Below are 18,222 nucleotides of genomic sequence, written 5' to 3' on the forward strand. Positions count from 1 at the left end.
GCACTTTATCTGTGCATCTGATACATTTCTTAAGCTTTTCATAGGTTGTACGCTGCTACGTTTTCTTAATTTGTTTGTGTGAACTAAATATAAGCCAGGTTATCTTAAAACTTAATATATAGGTATGTGCAAATGACTTAATTGTTGTTTTTCAGCTTGTTGCCTTCTGAAGCCTGTTTTGGTAAAAGGGCCTTCATTCTACAGGTTTATCAGCACAGCCGGTGTGGTTTTATTTCTAGGGCAGAGAATCTCTCAAGCAGCTATAAGCACAGCTCAGAATGACTAAAGGCAAAGGTCTTTCAATCCATTATCAAGTTCCTTTTTACTCTCTGGCAGTTCCCACTGTGGTTGTTTTGTCCCACAGCAGTGTAACGGGCACGAACCGCAGTTTCATCTTCACCAATAAATGCCAACACAGAGACAAAGTGAATGCTGTCTCCTCTCACTCGCAGCTCTTGATCAGGGCCAGCCTGATCTCCAGGAAAACAGTTCACCACGTTCTATTTCATCTTCTTTGCCTCCCATGGTCGTTACCCACAGCCTGGAAACTCTACACTCGGAAGCTCCCCCTGCCAGGGATTCACTGCATGGCTTTTTTAAAACAAAGCACTGCTGCTTAATTCATGACCATCTTGTTCATCTCAGCAATTGTAGCCCACAGACAGAGAAGAAAAGGAAACCCTTGCTCTGAAATGCTCAGCCTCGACAGGTAACTGCTAAAAACAAACTAAAAGGAGGCACCCAAGTTAAGTTAAAAAGCTTCACTGTGTGCACACAGTGTTTAAAGTTACATTTGCATTAGCCAAGAGGTAAATACAATATGATCGGCCCACACTGGGACAGCTAACGACTAGGCTGACTATCCTACATAAAAGGACTGCCGCTCAGGAGCATTAAAATGCCTTAAAGGTATTTGCAAACTACATCCAAAGCAGTTGCAGGTCTTTCACAATGAGGAATAATTTAATTGAAAGATGTGGAGCCATTTGGTGATTTGGCAATAAAGACATTATTGCCTTAGTGGGCAAGAAACTGTGGGATCAGTGGGCAGAAGTAAGGGACGCAAAAGGGACGAAACCGCGGGCTGCAGATTGTTGCTAAGAGCTGTAGATATTTGTGCTAAAATCAGACTATGCGAGGTTGGGAAACAAGAAGACATCGCTGAGCTATTTGGGAGGTGGAAAAGCAATGCCTTGATGAGGCAGAGGGATAAAAGGGATGGCTTTTGCTTAATAAAGGTCTTCGATCCTGACTCAGAGTCTGTGCCTCAGTGCGCAACCAAAATTATACCCTCTCTCTATCTATCTGTCAGGGCTAGTGGAGAAGAAGCAAAGCAATGTACTTAGGCGGAATAGACAGCCTGGTATAGTGGAAAGCCAGCTTTTCAGTCACAAGCTGGGAAAATTTGGAAACAATAATGCTAAATTCATCCTTTTCTAACAGTCTTACACCAATGAGTATCTAGCAGAGTGCAATGGAAAACGTTCTACTTTTTCCACCGAGAGAGGGGATTAAGATAATGCTGTAGCTTAATTAGCATTTCCACACGTAAAGGTTTGAAGAATGTAGAATATCTGTGGCAATACAGAACTACTGCATCAACATCACTACGGACCTTAGGCAGGGCAGGTGAGAAGGCCAGCTAACTGGGAACAAACTCCAAAAGCGTACAGCAGGCCAACTGATACAGAATAAATGTGCTAGGGCGAGAAGCTACAGGGCTCTAGTGTCCTGTAAGCAACTCCTAGAACACAGTCTCGATCACCTAATCAAAAAGGAGATCTAGAAATGTTTAAGGCTGCCTTTGCATTAGCTGAAGTATCCTTACCATAAGGAAAGAGTATCCTATCCATAGGCTACGCCAGCCAAGGGGACACTGGGGGATGGTGATGTCCTGGCTGTGCACAGCCACAGCCTGGGAAGGTGCTTCACATACTGAGCAACGACTGATGTACTGCGGGATCTGAGTGCTGTCCACTGGCATCATGGGGATAGGAGCAGTGGTGGAGAGCCAAGAGGACTTGTCATTTCGGCTGGCGTAGTAGCACACTTCGTTGATGTTGCAGTAAATAAAAGGCATGGTGCTGAAGCGAGGCAAACACGAGCCAGCAAAACCTGGAAAAATCGGAGAAGTGGTCGTATCAAGAATCTGCCAAGTGCTCCAGTTCATACACACCAGACGTGAGTGGCGGAGGATGACACAAATGACACTGCTTCCAGTACAGATTCTGGCCAAGCAGACTTCCACCACCTCAACTACAATCGCCTGCGGTGCCAACGAAGATTGCTCAATTCAAACAGGAGTTTGGCTTACATTCTTTATGCCTGAGAGAATTCCGTCAACTCACCAAGATCCTGGTTGTGTGACTTTTCCTGCCCCTCCACGTACAATAAGCTGTAGCCATCCCAGAGCTTATTCATTCCTATGGGACAGGGCGGGATTTGCTCTGACTGGCTATGCTTCACTGAAGTGTATCCAACGCCCACGCTGCGACCAGGCATTCCTGGCAAACCATGTGAGCCTGGCTTTCCAGCAACACCTAGAAGACAGAAAAGGAGTCGCTATCACTAACGTACGGTGTGGACATCAGCTGGATGTGTAACTGATTTTGGCGTTGCTGTCATGGTTTTTATGTCAATCTCACACAACGAGAAGTCCAAGTTTGATAGTTGTTACAGGACTAACTAGACTTATCAGTCCCAAAGGCAGTCATTTCACAGTAGCACTCACACATTTCCTACCTCACTTGATTTCCTTTCCTTACCCAACACCTCTGGTGCCAACGTGGTAGCACAAAACTTAATCAATTCATTTTTGCTGTTGTGCTCTTCAGGATGATATTCCTTTGACACAGAAAGGCGAAAAGTTGCACAACAGATCTGTGGCAGAATCCAAACCTCCTCTCTCTCACTGTGTTTTCCTCTGCTTCCCAGCCCTCACAGCTGTGTTCACTGTGAACACCACTTCAAGATCAACCCCACATTCACAAAACATTAAAACCAAAAGATGTTCAGACTTGTCCCTAGGGAAACACCATCAGTGACACACAGCAGTGACGTGTAACGTAACACTTCTCACTGAAGATTGAATTTACTTCATTGCGGATACAAGACACAAGATCGTGTACATCCCCTGGTCTTCCTAAGGTAACTGGGTGTTGTGGACGGTCTTTGCAGAGCCTGTAGGCAAACAGAATTCTACTGCTTGCTTCTTTCCGATCTGTGCTCCCCAAATCATGACATTACCTTCAAATCCTTGTGGTCCTGGGGCACCTGACGGTCCTGGATCCCCAACTATGCCAGGTGATCCAGCAAAGCCATCACGTCCTTTCAAACCAGATCTTCCTGGCAGACCTTTTGGACCTGAAATATTAAATAGAATTATTACTATCATTATTTCCTCATACTATTGTCTTCACTCCTGCAATCATATTCCAGAGGAGAAATATGTTGCCAGCAGCCATGCTGAGAGATCACCCTTCAAAAGCTGCAGTTACAAACAACTAACGCCAGACCGGGATTCCACGTGATCTGTTGCCTATTTGCATATCAAGAGGTGCAGCTGAACATTAGACAAGGCTAAAAACGTAGCACTGACATCTGAGATAAGCTACTGCTTTTAGCCTGAAGCCACATCGGAGCTGAGACTCAGGCTTCAACCTGACGGCTGTGGAAGTCTGTAAACTCCTCTCTGTCTTGCAAGACTTCTGCCACTATGAAGGGTGCTTAGAATACAAAAGCCTTAGAATTTAGTGGGATGTAAGAGGAGGTGCCTCCCTGTGGTCCTTCAGAATCCACTCAGGACTGTCCTGACCCCAAACTAGAAAGGTCTGGCATGGATTGGATAAATAAAATAAAGTAAGTGTTGAAGGTGTTACAAGTCAAACTATAACAAAATAGTAGAAAGAGACAGAAGGTGTCATGCAGTTGCACAGAGTGACATACCTCTCTACATTAGTCTAAAGACTAATGTAACATTAACTAACATTAGTCTAAAGAAATGGGGGTCTGCGAAACAGATGGGGATCCATCTGCATCACTTTTGTAAATACTAAGTATCAAAAATAGCACAAGCAGGGGTAATTTCCCAACAAACTTGTCTCTTGCCACTGCTCTGCAACATCCATTACCTGACTGCCTGATGAGTACTAATCAAGGCTATCTCAGCTTTTACTTCCTGCATGTTTATTCAGTTTAGGAAGTGACAACAGGAAGCCAGGAACTAACACAGCTCTATTCACCGTGACGGGATTCAGGATAGCATCTAGGGAGAAGGACTGGTGCTACATGATGTTCCCACTCTAGGAGTTTCCTTGAGTGAAAGAGAATACTAACATCTACAGATCGCCTGTATGGCAGTGCTAAGAAAGGAATCATGGGGACCTGCTACACCTAGGAGAGCCAGCTGGTACAGGACCCACCAAAGCTGATTTGTCAAACATTATGAACCACCTGTGCTGAAGCTCCCAGCACTTCTTCAGTTACAGTATTTCACTGACAATTCAAAACGTTCTCAGTGGTGATTCATTTTCATGACCACTCCACCCACAACTACCAACGCTGGTATCAGATCAGCTACGACAGCCTTCTGCACCTAATTCTGGAAACCTAATTAGAAAACGTTATAAACATCATAGATTCATAGAATAGTTTGGGTTAGAAGGGACCTTAAAGATCATGCAGTTCCTCCCCCGCTGCGATGAGCAGGGACACCTCTCACTAGATCAGGCTGCCCAAGGCCCATCCAACCTGGCCTTCAACACCTCCAGGGATGGGGCAGCCACAACTTCTCTGGGCACCCTCTGCCAGTGCCTCACCACTATCATGGTGAAGAAATTCCTCCTTATGTCTAAATGCATGAACAGAAATTATCAAGTATACTTTATTAATAATAATAAAGCATGATATTTGCATGCATTTTACTGGAATTACTTCCTTTATCAGAAAATCCTATAAACCTTCCTAGTGCATTTGAGAAAATAGTGTTGTTCTTACAGAAAGCCGGCGTTTCAGTGATCTGAATGTACTTTTTACCCGGATTTCCAGCTGCACCCTGCAATCCAGGATCTCCATCAAAGCCAGGGACACCATCAACTCCTGGCAGACCTGGTAAGCCTGCAGGGGCTGTGAGTTCTTCTGGCTGTGGGGTTATACCGGGAGCCCCTTGTCGGCCAGGGAGACCTGCACACAGTGCAAATGACAGGGTGAGTACTGACAATGCGGATACAAAGAGCAGTGTGCTAAATTAAAGACTGCCTCAGTACATCAGCACTGGGGATCTTTGTAAAAAGTGGTATGTCAAGCTCTTCCCAGTTTATTCCCATGTCTAAGAAACTGAGTCCCCCACATAAGCCCATTAGGGGATCTCTGAAATTTCTCCCAGCCCAAACCATGCGCAATAAAGTACAGCTTTTCAAACCCTCCAGCACTCACCTCGACGGCCCACTTCACCTTTCAGCCCAGGGTGACCAGGATCTCCCGCAGGCCCATCTTTACCTGGCATCCCCATAAGGCCAGGCTCCCCTCTTACACCTGCAAAGATACAGAGCTAAAGACCTCACGGACTAACCGTAGGGTCCTGATTCTGATCCGCAGCCGGGGCACTGAGAAACACACTGATGGTATCAAAAACAACAGCAGTTCAGCTCCGAGATGGAGGGCATCACAAACCTTAAGGAAGAACTCTGCGTCCATTTTGATGTTCAGAATGGCTGCAGAGCCTCAAGACAAGAATTTCCACAGCTACGTAACTACACTTTACTGAAAAAGTATTCTTCCCCTTCCCTGGGTAACCCAGGCAGCATCTGGGAAATACACATTTTTTCCATTTGGACTCCATCTCTATGCACAGGACAGAGGGATGGGGATCTGACAGCCTACAAAGACAGCATACAGTTCTTCACCTGGCAAGTTCTTCATCCTTTCCTGGCTTTTCAGCCGTGCGGTTTCTTTGAAACCTTGCTACTAGAGTTCTTGTTTGCAGGTGCCCTCTGGTCTCCTTTGGCAGAGACAAAAGCCAGAGCAACCTGCTCCCTGCCCTAACCCAGAACAAGATCTCTTAACTCCCACAATCCTCTTAGCCTCTTGTGGAGACACCTCACTATGCCTCTGAGCACACGATAGGTGGGATGACACAGCATCTCCAGTCTTTCCTTAGACAGCATATGCAAGTGGGTACCTGGAGCTGACAAGCACACCACCATCACATGCAGCATTGCATTGCTCTGCTGCATCATCTACTCAGCAAAAAAAAAACAAAGAGAAGAGAGAAAAATCATTAGGGACACTCTGAAAAGCACCTGGAGCTGGCATCACTTGGGTGCTTTTAGAGTCAGCAGGCAAAACGTGCATGGGCCAAAAGCAAAGACTTAAACAAACTCGGCTATGTTTACATCTGAGCGAGGATTTGTTTCAAAGCACATGATATCATACTCTCAAGATGACAGCTGCCAAACCACACCCAGGCCCTTTCAAGGTAAGAGTACCTTTGAATCCAGATGCTCCAGGGAGTCCAACTGGACCAGTGCGTCCCACATCACCCTTAATGCCTCGCAAGCCAAGTACGCCTGGCAAACCTGGGGGTTGCCTGTGTCACCTTGATCAGAAGCTGGGCCAGGAGGCCCTCGTGGTCCTGGAGAACCTGGAAGACCTAGAGCCGACAGGAGGAATTAGCACAATCTGCTCCTGAGGCAAAGCAAATGCTGGTGCTATCTCCAGCACACCTTCCTAAAGGGGTCTTCCTCCCAGAGGAAAAGAACCACACCCCCACCTGCTTATATCCATATAGGTCTCACAAACTTCTACATCCTTTTAACCACAGTCATTTAGCTTCAAATTCTGGGCCCAAGCACAGTCCTTCCCCCACCTGGTAGCTAGCCGGTGACTCAGACATTCCCTAGGAAAATGAGAGCAGTGGTTTCAAATCCTCGGCCAGGGAAAGGCCTACAGTCTCAGCCTCTCCAAGGCTCTGAGGTATCGAATGCCTACCAATGACAATATGACAAATCTTTCAAACCGTACTTGCTGTCAACTCCATGGCAAGTGCTTCATATGTACCTGTCAGTAGCAATGAAGCTTTGCTGCCTCCCAGCTCACATAAGATACTTCCAAACTTTACACAGAGTCCATGATGACAGCTGTGGAAACAACTGTCCAAAATCGAGCTGGTGTCCAAATGTCAACGTACTACGCGGCACTTCAGTACTTCTCAGTGCCCAGGTCCATCTTCAGTATCAGAATAGGGGAAATTAATAAGGACTAGTGAGCTTTAATAACGAGCTAAATCAAATCAGGGTTCAAGAGCAGGAATTGAAAACGGACCTTCTCATTCTCGATTCCTGACCTAAAACACTTTAAGTTATTAAAGTGACAGTACTCATCCAAGTAATTTTACCTCAGAGCTCTCGAAAGGAACCACATAAAGAAAGAGAAGTCCCCTTAGCTAGTCCACTCTCCTTAAGAGGCCTCTCCATACCTGAGCTCCCATCCGTTCCTGGATGGCCAGCATCCCCAGGTCTCCCAGGTATATCAGAAGGAAGAGAAGCTCCGGGCGTTCCTGGCAAGCCAGGCAGTCCAATAGGACCAGGGGGACCTAGAATGAGAAATATAAAGTAAGAGAGTGTGCCCAAAGCTCTTCAGGGATCTTCACAGATACGGACAGAAGTAGTGGCTGAGCAACGTTTATACTGAGACACAGCCATCTCGCTACATTAGGTGAAACAGCACTACATTCTGCTGTTCAGCAGAAGCACACTGTGAGAACTACATAACCAAGTGGCTCTCAAATATATAGCCACATCACAGATTTCACCTTTACCTGTCAAACTACAAAACACCTCTGTGGCTTCAGGAGTTCTTTGGTAATTCTGTTCACCATGCAGACAATTAACCTGAGCTGCAATGCATCCTGCTGGGCTTCCAGAATGTCAGTAATTACCCATGTCTCCTGATGAGCCTTTTGGTCCAGGGAATCCTAGAGCTCCTCTGCCCAGCCCTGGAGAACCTTCTTCACCCTTTGGACCTGGGGGACCTGCAGGGCCTTTCAGTCCAGCTTCACTCAGGCCTAATTAAACACAGTTAACAAAGATAAGGGAGCATATTCAAACTGCCTAATAGCAGTTAAATTATTACATAAACTGAGTAGTAATACAAACTCAGCCATTTACTACCCTCTCTGCTCTTTTCGGTACAGCAATAGAAAGAGATTTGGTGCCTCACACGCAATTCTGGTTGTGCAAGATGAATTTAAACAATCTGCAAGATGCTGAGAGAGAAGCATATGACACCTCGTAAAACTTCATTTCACCCTTAGTAAGGTAACTTTAATTAGCAGTCTACAAAAGCTCTCCATGTTTAAACAGCTAAAAAATGCCTTAAGTAATACGTAAAACCTAACAGGGGTTTGCCATGCCTTCTATATTTTGACTGTACAGGGAAAATCAGAATTTTTCCATTTTAAAAGTTTATTTTAATGATTTCTTTCCTCTTGAAAATATTCCAGGCAAATCTAAATTGTTGTTGGACATAAGCGGTCGTCTCTGGTTTACGTATAGAAGAAAGTTTTCGCCAATCGGTGAGTATGCAGTAGACTAGCTGGGGTGTTGTGAATTTGACAGCAGGATTAGTGATGTTATCATGGACCGAGAAATTATTTTTACAGTATTAGGACATTTTGAGCATTGTTTTAACTGTTTATGCAAACAAAATGTTTGCAAACACAAACTGTTAAAAGCTGTGTTTGCCTGTACCTGCATATAATCAGGTCTTTGTGTTTGTAGAGCAAGCGGTGAAGTTAGATGAGCGATAAGGAAAGAGAAGGTCTCTCTCGGGTCCTTTTATCTGTAGGATGGTTGGAGATTATAACTCTGAAGTTTTCTCTGTGGCACTGCATTGACTTTAAAGCCCACATTGATTGTCATGAACTGTTTTAACAGGAGGGACAGGTCCTTCGTCAGATGCTGGCTGGGGATGTATGCTGCGCTGTGGGCAGATGATGCTGGCACAAGCCCTGATCTGCAGACACTTAGGAAGAGGTGAGTACCTTTGCAGAGTGAACTTCTATGCTGTTTGGATATGGTTTAATCTTTGTTGTAATTTTCCATAAAAGCACAAACCCAAAGTTTATTAATGAAATTTTCTTTGATGCCCTGATAGAAGTTACTGGTGAATTCTGCTTGTCTGACAGGGCAAAATCATGCCAGCTGAACGCAAGGGAAGAGAAGTAGAGAGAGGGCAAATAGGGAATCCCAGTGACAGTTTTCGTAACTCTTTTTGAGGAATACCCAAACTGAGGCTGAGGGAAAACCGGCCACCATGGGTCTGAGTTCTTACCCTTCTCCTCATTGCTTACATAGCCACCAAATGCTGGCACACAGTGACATAGGATAGACATCATACAGAGCCACGCACCCCTTCACCAGCCCGAGCTCCAAACCCCACAGCAGATCCCTTTAGTACAAGCGCTTAAGGCTGTATCAGCACCTCACATCCCAGATCACAGGTAAGTATCATAGGCCCAGTCTGTGTAGAGCTGCTGTACCAGTAAATAGATTATTATGGTTAGGGCTGTAATCCTTGCCCTGTTGTGCTGTGATTTCTATGGCAGCATGCTTTGTGGATATATCTCCTTTAATAATTGAATCCACAGAAAGATTTGTCCAATAGAGTAACTGAATCCACAGAACAGAGGTGCAAAGATTTAACTGAAGGAGTAGGCAAACAAATTACCTGAGAAAAACTGGAATACGAACTTGTAGTAGGTAGTTACTTCATACTGTCAACGCCATGTGTGCTTTCCTTTGTCAGTGGATGGGCAGTAACTACCTTACAGTAGAAGCAGGAACACACGTGGCAAAGCTGTGTTTCAGATTTTGCTGTGAGAGGGGGCCAGCATGGTGTTTGGACTTTGCTTTATGGGTCTTATTACCTGATGTATGCTTACAAATCTAACAAAATCTAAACGGAGCGTATAGTTTGAAACAGTCTTGAAAGCTCACATACAGCAGTAGCTGTCAGTTCTCTGCAGTGGTCGCTTGGAATATATTTGCAGCTGACATTTTTATTGGATTTCCCCAGATTTCACAGTCTAACCTGTGATGCTAAAGGACTGCTTGCTCATAAAGGACAGGCTGTGACTTCTAGGAACTCTAAACAAAATGTAGAGATGAATTGTACATCAGTCTCTTAACAGTTTGTTGTGCAGATTTCTGCTATCTAGAAATTTGATAAGGACGATGGGAACACTATTATTTTTTAATCTCTATGACTTTTTTTTCCCGGTAAGATTGGCAATGGGAAAAACACAAAAAACAACCAGAAGAATACCACAGAATCTTACGGTGCTTTCTAGATAGAAAAGATTGCTGTTATTCCATCCACCAAATGGGTAAGAACGCACTTCAACTGTCTTCCCCCGCTGAAACTCCTACCGTGTTGGAACTTTCTAACTTGAAATATGTTAATCTAAAATTTTAAAATTATAATTATGAAGACAGTGTATGTCTATTACTTATAATGCATGCAAATGGGCACAAAGTAGAATAATTATGAAGCTGAGATCTAAATAAATCTGTAGGCAGAGTGTAGCTCTTGATAAAGTATGTAAGCCTTGGGTGCCAGAGTTGATGGTGTTAATTTAAGCAGTCACAGAGCTTATTGCTGTAATTTGTAATAAAGGACACTTATAGTTGTGTTTCTTGTTACAGTTTAGAAACTTTTTGTATTTCTTATTACCGTTTAGAGACTTTTATGTAGCCATCATTAAGATCTGGAAAGAGCATAGACTGAGAAAATAAGTGTTGTTGCTCCATACATTTTGCAATTGCTCTAGGACGTACGACAGAGTATTAGTAGGTTATGCTATTTAACAAATATGTTGTGACCAGACTCTCTGTGGTCTTTTTTCTGTGTGTGTGTGTTTTCCCTCATGAGAACAGCACAGATGGGTGTTGGCGAAGGAAAATCAATTGGAGAATGGTTTGGACCAAATACAGTTGCTCAAGTACTCAAGTAAGTCAAATCACTCTGTCTCATTCAGAATGTACTCCCCTGGGGCAGCTAAGTTCAGAGACCGAGGTGTGGCCCAAGATGCAGCAGGGATTTACAGGCTGTTATCCTTCTCTCTCGGAACTGGGAATATATAGGCCATGTGTTGGGCAGGTACTGAGTTGGGGTTGGGTGAGTTCTAAATTTTAATGTACCACGAGCCTGAGGAAGAGCTGCAGGAAGGTCTCTCCTGCTATGCCATCCAAGCAGTAAGAGCTGGAGATGGGTATTCCTTTCCATAGAGAGGCACGGCTTTGACAGGTCAGGAGTGCCACCGTCCAGATCAGTGTGCTGATAGTATTCAGGAGTGAAGCCATCCAGGCCAAGGAGGGAACTGAACTGCAGTTTCTCACTGTCTGAGCTGCAGTTCTGCCTGAAGGCAGCTGTAGAAAACACGGGCAGCTTCTCCTGATCGAGGAGCCACACTCAAACTTTTGAGTTGACTCTGCTCCATTTTGGAGGGATAGGTGAAGGTGCCAAGTCTTAAGTGGAGGCTAGACGGTGCTCAACTGCAGTTCTTTGCAGCCCTGGGACAGCTGTGCCCTGGGTTCCAGCTCTTTACACTTACAAATTCTTCCTGGCTTGTTTCAGACAGCTGACTTTGCTCGCACAGCTTAAGCTCCCTTCCCCAGAGTTTTGGATTTCAGACAAGGGAACTGAAACCTGTGTGCTGCAATGACTCCCTCCTAATTTCTGAGTGCCGAAAACCTTTAAGTTGATCTAGCTTTTAACAGCCCGAGTCTGCTGTCCACAAGCGCACAGATATAGTTCCACTGAATTCAGTGGAGCTCCTTAAGCAAAAAGTAATGTGCAAAACTGGTACAGGATTTTTTTACTTCTCTAGACAATGCCAGGCATAATTGGCAGGATCCCATTGCAGCAGCTCTTAAATGCGGTAAAGTAATAAACCCAGTTATGTGTTTGACCTGTTACTGTCACTGCATTTGGCAAAAGGATAAACCAGTTTTCACGTGGTCCATTGTGTGTGCTTTTCCTGGTACAACTCCATATTTATTTTTCTGAATACAGTAAGCATTAAGCATGCAAAGTTATCTTTTTATTACATGGAGATTTTTTTCAAAACCAACCAATATGGTTGTCTAAAGAAACAATTTAATTTTTTATTAGAGAACCATCTAATTCTCCTGGATGAAAAGCTACCCTTGTGGTCCTAATTAGTATACATTAATTACTACCTTAATGTTTTCTAGGAAGCTTGCTTTATTTGATGAATGGAATTCATTAGCGGTTTATGTATCTATGGACAATACAGTTGTCATTGAAGACATCAGTAAGTGAAACATTACTTCTCTGGTTACAGTTTTTGATTTGACTCCACTTTCCTGAATATATACCTACGTATGAACAAAATAATAATGCTAGTAATAAATGGAATGTCAGTCCTTAATTCTCATCCGCCAGTCATTTATCTTGCGTATCACTAATGTGCTAGCACATACAGAATTACTTCTGCCTAAGTGTGACCAGTTCCATGCCCTGCTCCTTTTGTCCTAAAGTAGGAGCTCTACAAAGATGTCTGGCAAAGTAGCTTCATTCATGATTGAAAGGAAGATCTGTTCTGTGTTCCCTTGTGCATTCATTGATTTGTGTTTTTACTCCCACAGAGAAAATGTGTTGGTCCCCTCCCCAGAGCAGCGGCGCGGCCCACCGCGCTGCACGTTTGCACAGAAGTGCTCTTGGCCGAAATAAGAACACAGCAGGATTCTGCACAGGCTGGAAGCCCCTCTTGCTTATTATACCTCTACGGCTAGGGATAAATCATATAAATCCAGTATATATCGATGCATTTAAAGTAAGGGGGTTTTCAGTGAATTGTTTGTTATTGTGAAATAAGTACCTGTCACATCAATAAACAAATCAACTGCAATTTAACTTTTTTTCCCCTTTGAACTCCTAGGAATGCTTTAAGATGCCACAGTCCTTGGGAGCATTAGGAGGGAAACCAAATAATGCCTATTATTTCATAGGATTTTTAGGTAAGAGAAAAGAGACACTTAGACCATATATGCATATGGTCTAAACAGAACGGGTTTTTCTGAAGGGGAAATGGCAAGCGGTTTAAGTAGAAGAAATGAAGAAACATACATCAGTACTTCAAGAAGGGTATCATATCATCTGTGCAGGAACGGAAAAATAGCAAAGCTAGATGTGAGAATAAGGAGTGATGTAAGTAAGAACAACACACTACAAATAGTGAATGGCATTCAACAAGTGTCAAATGTCACTACTGCTAAAATACTTTTTCCTCCTCATTAATATTTTCTAATGAAGGGTATCTTGTTTTATTCTTTGCTGCACGGTTTCCTTAATTCTTTTCTCGTATTTCAAACTTTTTCTGACAATGGTAACTTTTTCATCTTCCATGCCTTCCTTTGTTAATGAAAATAATAGTTGGTACTAAATTCAGTCTTCATTTTATGGATATATTGTTCTTCCCTTTGTAAAACCTGATCTGTTGTAGTTAGATTTCTTTGTTCCAGTTTCTGAATGAACGCCTACAGGGATTACAGATTGTGTTTGTGGTCATCCTGTATTTTCGACCTGTGGAATGTTGGGGTTTACAGTAGTTTGCATTTTTAAAAAAATGTGCTGGACCTCACATAGAAAAGGGAAAATACGCGACCAAGTTAGAAAAACCAACCCCATCTTCTAGAGTAACAGGTCACAATAGAAAAAATACACTCAATACCCTCTTGGAAACTATTGTGCTTATCTTTTGATTTCTCCCTGGCTAGAAAGTCTGTTGGCTGTCACGATAATCTAATTTGTATTTTACAAGTCTGAATGGAATAAATGCTTATTAAAATCTCTTGCTTATTTTCAATATTTGGATTTTTCCCATTCAGGCAATGAGCTGATTTATTTGGACCCTCACACCACCCAAAGTTTTGTAGATTCAGAAGAAAATGGCACAGTTGATGATGAGAGCTTCCACTGCCAGCAAGCCCCACACAGAATGAAGATCATGAGTTTAGACCCTTCAGTAGCTTTAGTAGGTGTTATGAAATAATACATGTGTATACTTGATTTGAAAGGAATACCTGTGTGTATTCATAAGGGCATTTCCTTGAGTAGAATCAAGACTGCAGGGCTGTTTTCTGTGATCTAAAATTCAACACAGGGTAGTTTATACATTAACTGCATAGGCTACGTTAATCTTAGGTTAAGCAGGGAACTGGCTGTTTGTGTCCCAGGGAGCTAATGAGTTTTCTTTACTAAGCAGCATTTACCTCTTGCAAGAAGTATTCTGGAGGTCAAAGCAAGGGACTGAATCGCTATCGATTTTTTTCCATTGCTACCATACATGAATGTGTCTGGACAAGTTACTTATTTAAGTTTAACTTATTTTCTATCAACATTGACAAATCTTTAAATCAAATTACTTGTAGAAGCCATCCAGTATATGTCACAAGAATCCCATTTCTTCATCTGGTACTTGTAGAAACTCAATCTGATCCCATGCCAGTATCCTTTGTTTGGGCGATGGGCATTGTCACTTGAAACATGTTTCTGGAGCTTTAAACAATGTGTAAAGATATCACAGCATCCTTCACTCACTGACATATTGTTGTTTGTTCCTCAGGGCTTCTTTTGCAAAGAAGAATGTGATTTTGATAACTGGTGTACTCTTGTACAAAAGGTAACATACTGTCTTTATTGGCTCGGCATGAAATAGCGTATACTTTTTTTTTTTTAATTTGAAATTCCCATTACATGTTCTTCTTCACGGAAAATGAGCCATGGAGAAGAATGCATTTGTGTGTCGGGATAAGCCCGTATATTATTGTTCACCATTTTGACAACCATGAACCCTGCCACCTGAAAAATTAGTGTAAATGTTGACCCCTAGAAAGTTTTCCTTTTTTTAGCATTATTGTATTACTGCCTGAAACTTGGTCATTTACAGAGAAATAAATGTTAAGAGGAAGTTTTAACTGTCATGTTGTAGCAAATTATTGATTTGCTTCCCGATCCTTTTTGTGGTTTGACATCGTATATTGTTGCGTGTTGCGTTATGACCGCTAGTCCCTGGTAGAAGAAAAGATCTGATCCTGTAAGTGCTGAATCCCTCCAAGCTCCTGCTGAACTGGGGACACACAATTTTGTTCCCACTGATCAAAAGAAGATTTGGAACACAGAGAGGTCTTTCAAGCAGTTTTCTCTTAAAAGGCGGAAAACATTGTACATTTTTGGTTTGCTACAAGTAAACAAAATTAAAGGGATGTGGCTATCAAAGCTAATTATAATACACTGATAATTTGTAGGACAGTTCAAGAGATCTGTCTTCTGGGTGTGTTTACAACTAGGAAAATACTACAGAGATCTGTGAAGCAGTGGTTCATAGTGGCGGGTACTTGAATAACAGGGTTTCACAGTATCTTTGCATTGTTTTTTGATAGACATACGTAATTAAAATGTTGCAATTGCTTTAGGACGTACAACAGAGTATTAGTAGGTCATGCTATTTAAAAAATATATTGTGACCAGACTCTCTGTGGTCTCTGTGGTTAATTAAGCGGACATTTTCTGTGTTCAAAGGTTCTGTTGAAGCATCTTTTTAAAATGAAAGTATTGTGTCCTCAGGAGATCCTAAAGCAGCAGAGCCTACGGATGTTTGAGCTGGTCCAGAAGCATCCACCACACTGGCCTCCTTTCATCCCTCCAGCAAAGCCAGAGGTGACAACTACAGGAGCAGGTGCGGTACTGATGAACAGTGCTCTTGTGCAGCAGATTAGCAAAAAGAGGACTAATCCCAGGTGGAATAACGATGCTTTCCTAAGTGTCAGCAGTCACCACAAGATTAAATCACTTATTGTTACAGACTATCAGACCGTTCTGCAAACAGGCCAGCTACAATGGCCAGCAGATTTTTTGGTTTGAAACTTTACAAAATACTGTGAAGAGCACATTCCAGAAAAGGGCTTTTTTGTGTGTATTATTGTAAATAAGCAAAGTCCAGCATGTCTTCAGATTCTATATCGTATAATTTGGTTTTTTTTTGCAGAACTCATTGAATCTACTGACAAACTATTTGAAGTGGAAGAAGAATTTGAAATCCTGAGTGTGTGAAGGAAACTGTGGTCACCCCTCTGAGTATTGAACATATTGCTAATATTACTGCATCGACTTAAATCAAACAGCCATGTTAGCCCCAAAGTGCCTGAGCTTTTGTGTAGAGCACAAAAGCCTAGTAGCATCCAAAACTCCAACAGTGACAGTTCCTGCGCTCAAAGAGCTTCCCGAGATAGAAAGGCAGCAAAAGATCTTCTAAGATGACCTGGAAAGGGAAGCTCTTTTTAATGTGTGTCTTACCTGAAGACAAATGGACTTTTGTAATGAACGCAAAAACAAGTATATCACTGAGCTGTGTGCTTGGAGGAAGGGATAACACCAAATGGATTTTTCTTGCTCTCATGTAAAGCAATAGTTTAGTTTTTAAAGCAAAACACTCTTCAGTTAAGGAGGATGTTTACTTCTCTTCCCTCCTGTGGGCTGCATCGTAGGAAAAACCTGTCTTGTCTTGTATAAAAGATCAACCGGATCAGAAGAAAACTGTTTCCTTGTTAAATATTTTAACATGCTTTTGAGCAACCAGACTTTATTACAAAAACGTTTCTGTCAAAGGAACTGTCTAATGTCTACGTTTGCAATAGCCTTTCTGTTTCTGGGAAACCTCCAGAGCAACGGGGGACTCAAATAGCTGGTGCAGATCACAACCGCTGTTAAGAGTTATATTCCACCTTGACCCTAAAAGTCAGATCACTAAAACTTAGTCTGACTTTTCTTTTGAGAGCTGACATGAACCCAAGGTGGTTTATCTGTACCTTATTTATTTCAAAAAAGATTTCTCTGTTACAGCACTTTATCTGTGCATCTGATACATTTCTTAAGCTTTTCATAGGTTGTACGCTGCTACGTTTTCTTAATTTGTTTGTGTGAACTAAATATAAGCCAGGTTATCTTAAAACTTAATATATAGGTATGTGCAAATGACTTAATTGTTGTTTTCGGCTTGCTGCCTTCTGAAGCCTGTTTTGGTAAAAGTGCCTTCATTCTACAGGTTTATCAGCACAGCCGGTGTGTTTTTATTTCTAGGGCAGAGAATCTCTCCAGCAGCCGTAGGAAGCACAGCTCAGAATGACTAAAGGCAAAGGTCTTTCAATCCATTATAAAGTTTGTTTTTACTCTCTGGCAGTTCCCACTGTGGTTGTTTTTGTCACGGCAGTGTAACGGGCACGAAACACGCAGTTTCATCTTCACCAATAAATGCCAACACAGAGACCAAGTGAATGCTGTCTCCTCTCACTCGCAGCTCTTGATCAGGGCCAGCCTGATCTCCAGGAAAACAGTTCACCACGTTCTATTTCATCTTTGCCTCCCATGGTTATTACCCGTAGTGTGGAAACTCTACGCTCAGAAGCTGCTTCGTAGTTCATGACCATCCTCTCGGCAATTGTAGCTCGCTACTCCCCACAGCAGAGGTACGGCACTACAAAGCTTCTGGGCACTATAAAGGTGTACAGAGGAAAGCATTCATTTTCTTTGTCAGGTGCCGGAAACACTTTGTCAGGAAGGCCCTGTGCAAGAGCGAGGTTGGAAGCACAACGGAGCGAGAGCTCGGCACACTTCAGGGTAGGTGGTCACAGATGCATTCTACCCTCCCTCCTTTAACCAAGCCAGCAGCAGTTCAGTTCAGGCTCCAGCGGAGGTAAAGGCCTTCCCGCAATGGGCCAAGAGCTCCTCCAGGAAACCCAGCGTGAACTAACACTCTATATCCTCACAGCACAGTGCATTGGAAGAGGCACTTTATTTTAGGAACAATTTTAACTCAAAAGGAACCACAGGCTCCGGGCAGACCTTAGAGCAGCTTCCAGTACCTGAAGAAGGGTACGGGAAAGCTTTTCACAAGGACAGAGGGGGTGGTGGTGGGAAGGGAATGGCTTTAAATTGGGAAGGGGAAGAGGTAGGTTAGTCATTATGAAGAAATTGTTCACATTGAGGCTGGTGAGGCCTTAGCACAGCTTGCCCAGGGAAGCTGTGGATGCTCCCTCTCGGGTGGTGTTCAAGACCAGACTGGACAGGGACTGGAGCAGCCTGATCTACTGGGAGGTGTCCCTCCCCGAGGCAGGGGGGTGGAAATGGATAGACTTCAAGGTC

The 18,222-nt window shown here is 43.1% G+C and overlaps 1 protein-coding gene and 1 pseudogene across 1 annotated transcript; one reads left to right on the top strand and one right to left on the bottom strand.

Moving 5' to 3' along the window:
* Nucleotides 1-23: 23 nt before the first annotated feature.
* On the bottom strand, nt 24-8,058 carry LOC128853142 (collagen alpha-6(IV) chain-like; annotated as a pseudogene).
* A 437-nt stretch (nt 8,059-8,495) lies between these two features.
* LOC104066511 (cysteine protease ATG4A) lies at nt 8,496-17,771 on the top strand. Its single transcript, XM_054075532.1, has 11 exons — nt 8,496-8,572; nt 8,934-9,032; nt 10,283-10,384; nt 10,935-11,007; nt 12,255-12,334; nt 12,669-12,856; nt 12,962-13,040; nt 13,911-14,056; nt 14,648-14,704; nt 15,649-15,760; nt 16,070-17,771. Exons 2-11 carry the CDS (start codon nt 8,972-8,974, stop codon nt 16,132-16,134), a joined length of 963 nt encoding a protein of 320 aa, XP_053931507.1. The 5' UTR covers nt 8,496-8,572; nt 8,934-8,971; the 3' UTR covers nt 16,135-17,771.
* The last annotated feature ends 451 nt before the right edge of the window (nt 17,772-18,222 follow it).

Source organism: Cuculus canorus, chromosome 10 (assembly GCF_017976375.1).
Source record: "Cuculus canorus isolate bCucCan1 chromosome 10, bCucCan1.pri, whole genome shotgun sequence".
Classification (NCBI taxonomy): Eukaryota; Metazoa; Chordata; class Aves; order Cuculiformes; family Cuculidae; genus Cuculus; species Cuculus canorus.

Excerpts from the sequence above, each read along its gene's own strand:
- LOC104066511 (XM_054075532.1), top strand. The coding sequence starts at position 8,972 with ATGCTGCGCTGTGGGCAGATGATGCTGGCACAAGCCCTGATCTGCAGA. Across the intron at positions 10,385-10,934 it reads TTATTCCATCCACCAAATGG|CACAGATGGGTGTTGGCGAA; the intron begins GTAAGAACGCAC and ends TCATGAGAACAG. Across the intron at positions 15,761-16,069 it reads GGTGACAACTACAGGAGCAG|AACTCATTGAATCTACTGAC; the intron begins GTGCGGTACTGA and ends TTTTTTTTGCAG.